The sequence below is a fragment of the Limulus polyphemus genome, unplaced genomic scaffold (assembly GCF_000517525.1).
Source record: "Limulus polyphemus unplaced genomic scaffold, Limulus_polyphemus-2.1.2 Scaffold8383, whole genome shotgun sequence".
In the NCBI taxonomy this organism is placed as follows: Eukaryota; Metazoa; Arthropoda; class Merostomata; order Xiphosura; family Limulidae; genus Limulus; species Limulus polyphemus.
The window spans coordinates 1-4,150 of NW_013673993.1; the positions used below are offsets into that span (position 1 = coordinate 1).

Genomic DNA, 4,150 nt, shown 5'->3' on the forward strand with positions numbered 1-4,150 from the left:
TCTTACTCCTCTTTCTAGTAATACTCCACATACACACAAAATGTCTTTACCATTTAATTTTGACGTTCTGATTCACATCATTCCAGACTATGTCTGAGAAGAAGTAAGAATGATGTATATTGTATAGAAAGAGGAGTAAGAATGCTGTATATTGTATAGAAAGAGGAGTAAGAATGCTGTATATTGTATAGAAAGAGGAGTAAGAATGCTGTATATTATATAGATTAGAAAGAGGAGTAAGAATGCTGTATATTATATAGATTAGAAAGAGGAGTAAGAGTGATGTACATTGTATATAGATATAGAAAGAGGAGTAAGAGTGATGTACATTGTATATAGATAGAGAAAGAGGAGTAAGAGTGATGTCTATTGTATATAGATATAGAAAGAGGAGTAAGAGTGATGTCTATTGTATAGATATAGAAAGAGGAGTAAGAGTGATGTCTATTGTATATAGATATAGAAAGAGGAGTAAGAGTGATGTCTATTGTGTAGATATTCTGAAGGTGTGTACACTGATGTTTGTATGTGGAGTATTACTACTCTATGTGTGTACACTGATGTTTGTATGTGGAGTATTACTACTCTATGTGTGTACACTGATGTTTGTATGTGGAGTATTACTTCAGAATGTGTGTACACTGATGTTTGTGTTGAGTATTACTTCAGAATGTGTGTACACTGATGTTTGTGTTGAGTATTACTTCTGACGGTGTGTACTCTAATGTTTGTGTGTGGAGTATTACTACTCTATGTGTGTACACTGATGTTTGTGTTGAGTATTACTTCTGAATGTGTGTACACTGATGTTTATGTTGAGTATTACTTCTGAAGATGTGTACACTGATGTTTGTGTTGAGTATTACTTCTGAATGTGTGTACACTGATGTTTGTATGTGGAGTATTACTTCTGAATGTGTGTACACTGATGTTTGTAAGTGGAGTATTATTTCTGAAGGTGTGTACACTGATGTTTGTATGTGAAGTATTATTTCTGAATGTATGTACGCTGATGTTCGTGAGTGGAGTATTACTTCTGAATGTGTGTACACTGATGTTTGTGTTGAGTATTACTTCAGAATGTGTGTACACTGATGTTTGTGTTGAGTATTATTTCTGAATGTGTGTGCACTGATGTTTGTATGTGAAGTATTACTTCTGAAGGTGTGTACACTGATGTTTGTATGTGAAATATTACTTCTGAAGGTGTGTACACTGATGTTTGTATGTGAAATATTACTTCTGAATGTGTGTACACGAACAGAATAACGAACCACGTGTATATATCAGATCGACATACCTGAGTAAGATTACACAGAACATTAAGATATGAAGGAACAGTGTTGAATGTGAACTGTTTAATGTTTCACTTTCGAATGTTTGAGAAACGTGAGTGATCTCCAATAAAAACGGCTATATATAGCTGGGTTTCCTAAGAAACAAACGAATTGTGGCACGAAAAAAGAAATTCAGTTTGACCAGTTTCAACGCAACCAATAATCAATATCGAAATTAAATTCAACATGGTATAATTATTATTATTATTTTATTGATTATAACATAGACTACTTCCTTCTTTCTATTTATACATGTATACATTTTATACACAACCTTTGGTTTGTGAGCCTTTGAATAAACTTCCCACAAATCAATCTCACGAATTTTTCAACTACAGATATTTATAACTTTAGTTCTGCAACAAACTTTGTACATGTCACGTTTAGCGAGAATATTAAGTGAGTGAAAACATATAAATGTTGGTTTACATGGTTAACTGGGAGACGTCGTATCGGGAACACTGACGACAGAAGTTGATATTTCCAACTTGTACGACACCACACGTGACACACATGGAGTTGAAGCAGAGCAACTGCTGACGAAAGAAAGAACTAGTCAACAGCACTAGAACGTGCGGCTACTAATAAACAAATAGCGGTACTGACTGCCACAGCTATAACGCCTCCATGTCTGAAATTAAGGAGCATGCCTTGTAGCACTTCGCAGCTCAAACAATGAACTGGACCTGTTTGTTATGCACCCCGTTAGCGTGATAACTAGGCCAACCTCGGACCTAAGAAGCTGTTTTATTATTACTGGGGGGGGGGTTATGAAAAACACAAAGTTTTTTTTTGAGATTTCATAAACCAGGATAGGAAGCAATTATAAACTTGGTATACTAATGAATAAATGCCAGTATTGGTGTAATGATAAATATTCGTTAGAAAATTTAAAACTGTACAGTAAATACAATAGTTTTATTTCTGCTGTGCGCTTTCATGATATAGAAACCTCATAAAAGTTTCGTCTGTCTATTTTAGCGCGAAGTTCCACAACGGGCTATCCGTGCTCTATCCAACAAAGGAATCGAGCTCCGAATTTTAACGTTGTGAGTCCCTAAACCTACTTCTGGCCTACCGGGGTATAATTATGTACAATCATAACACTAATATTTTGGTCACCTAATACATCGACGGGCAAACCTGAAAATATTCGAATTTTGTGTTTCTGGCATATTGCCATCAATGACTGTCACGCAAACTACAGATTAAGTAACTCACAAATCGAGAAAAAAAAAACAACAACAACAACAGTGGAAACGTTTCTTTCTTTTTATCCTTAACAAGAACCTATTGAAGATATAAAAGAAGACAGAGCTGATCAAATCACTTAGATTTAACACAATCTCGCAAGAAGCAAAATGTATAAAAATCCAACCTAATGCCCGAGTAGCACCCACACTTCAACCTAAAAATATAAAATTATTGACAAAAATCGCTCGTTGAAGCACGAATTGGTTAGTCATCTTTTTCTTACACACAAAGAAACAGAGAAAAAAATTGTCAAACATCAACAAACTCGTTATTAAAAATCTAATAAAGGTAGAGGCATATTTAACCACAAACCAAATATGAAATAAACTGTTATAAAATTAAAATATTAAATCGGTTCTCGCTTCTAATTAACAGGACCTCCTGCTGTGAGTTCGATTAGGAAAGAGCAGTTGAATGGTTGGTGGAAGGAGGGGTACTGTTGACTAGCTGCCTTCTCTCTCTTGCTTATCAATACAAAATTAGGAACTGATATGGGAAAATGGCCCTTTGTGTAGCTTTGAGCGAAATTCTGACACAACAGAAGACTCCGTGCTGTTTTGCAGACCTACTGTCAACGCTAGAGTTTAAGATGAAAATACGAGTTAAATATCAGAGTTTCAATAAATTGTAAGTGGATTAAATATCAGTTTCAATAAATGGTTACTGGGTTAAATATCAGTTTCAATAAATGGTTACTGGGTTAAATATCAGAGTTTTAATAAACTGTCATTGGGTTAAATACATAGGCCTGCGTAGTTTTAATGTCTTGAACATTTTACATGTTCTACAGTAATTCCTGTACACTGAATCCGAAAACGGTATCCATTTTGCTCCATCACGTACAGATTTTTCACAAAACGTCATATGTACTTTTACACAAGTAATCATTTTCATTGAAATTGGGTCACATTTTGTTATGCTTAAAATCTTGACGATCACTGGCTATAGAATTCTCTAGACCAATAGCGACGTAAGAGTCTTATCGATCGTTCTAGAATCCACGAGAAACACACCGCTAGTATATAAACGGTTAACAGGCTGCATGGCGTGTCATTTCTTGATAGTATTTGTTTGTGTGTGCACTTTGACAATATTTTTTCTTTTCAATATTATTTATTCGTCGTTATGGCAACAAGAGGTTGTGTAAATGACCCAAACATATTCTGTTATATCTGTGGTAAATTTGTTGTAAAGAAACAAAGGCAAAACATTACAGAATTCGCCAAAAAAAACGTATTATGCGTGTTTGGGAATAAAACTTGGGGACCAAGACAAATCATGAGCTCCACACAGAGTTTGCACTGTTTGTGTCGAAGAATTGAGACAATGGACTAAAGGTAAGAAAAAATATTTGCCTTTTTGCAATTCCAATGATTTGGAGTGAGGATAAAAACCAGGACAATGACTGTTATTTTTGCTCATGTAACGTGCAAAGCTACAACACTCGAAATAAAAGGGAATTTCTTATCGGAACCTTCCATCTACTATAAAACCTGTTGCTCATGGACATGATGTACCTGTACCTACTTCACCTGAGACTCTTGATATAGTTTCATCTG

General features: G+C 34.9%; 1 protein-coding gene across 1 annotated transcript in view; it reads right to left on the reverse strand.

Moving 5' to 3' along the window:
• Positions 1 to 2,808: 2,808 nt before the first annotated feature.
• Positions 2,809 to 4,150, reverse strand: part of LOC111083159 (kinesin-like protein KIF13A) — a 21,344-nt gene continuing 20,002 nt past the window's right edge. Inside the window, exon 3 of the mRNA XM_022379455.1 lies at positions 2,809 to 3,168. Within this exon, the coding sequence (XP_022235163.1) occupies positions 3,060 to 3,168 (109 nt within the window). The 3' untranslated portion in view covers positions 2,809 to 3,059. The remainder of the gene's footprint in view (positions 3,169 to 4,150) is intronic.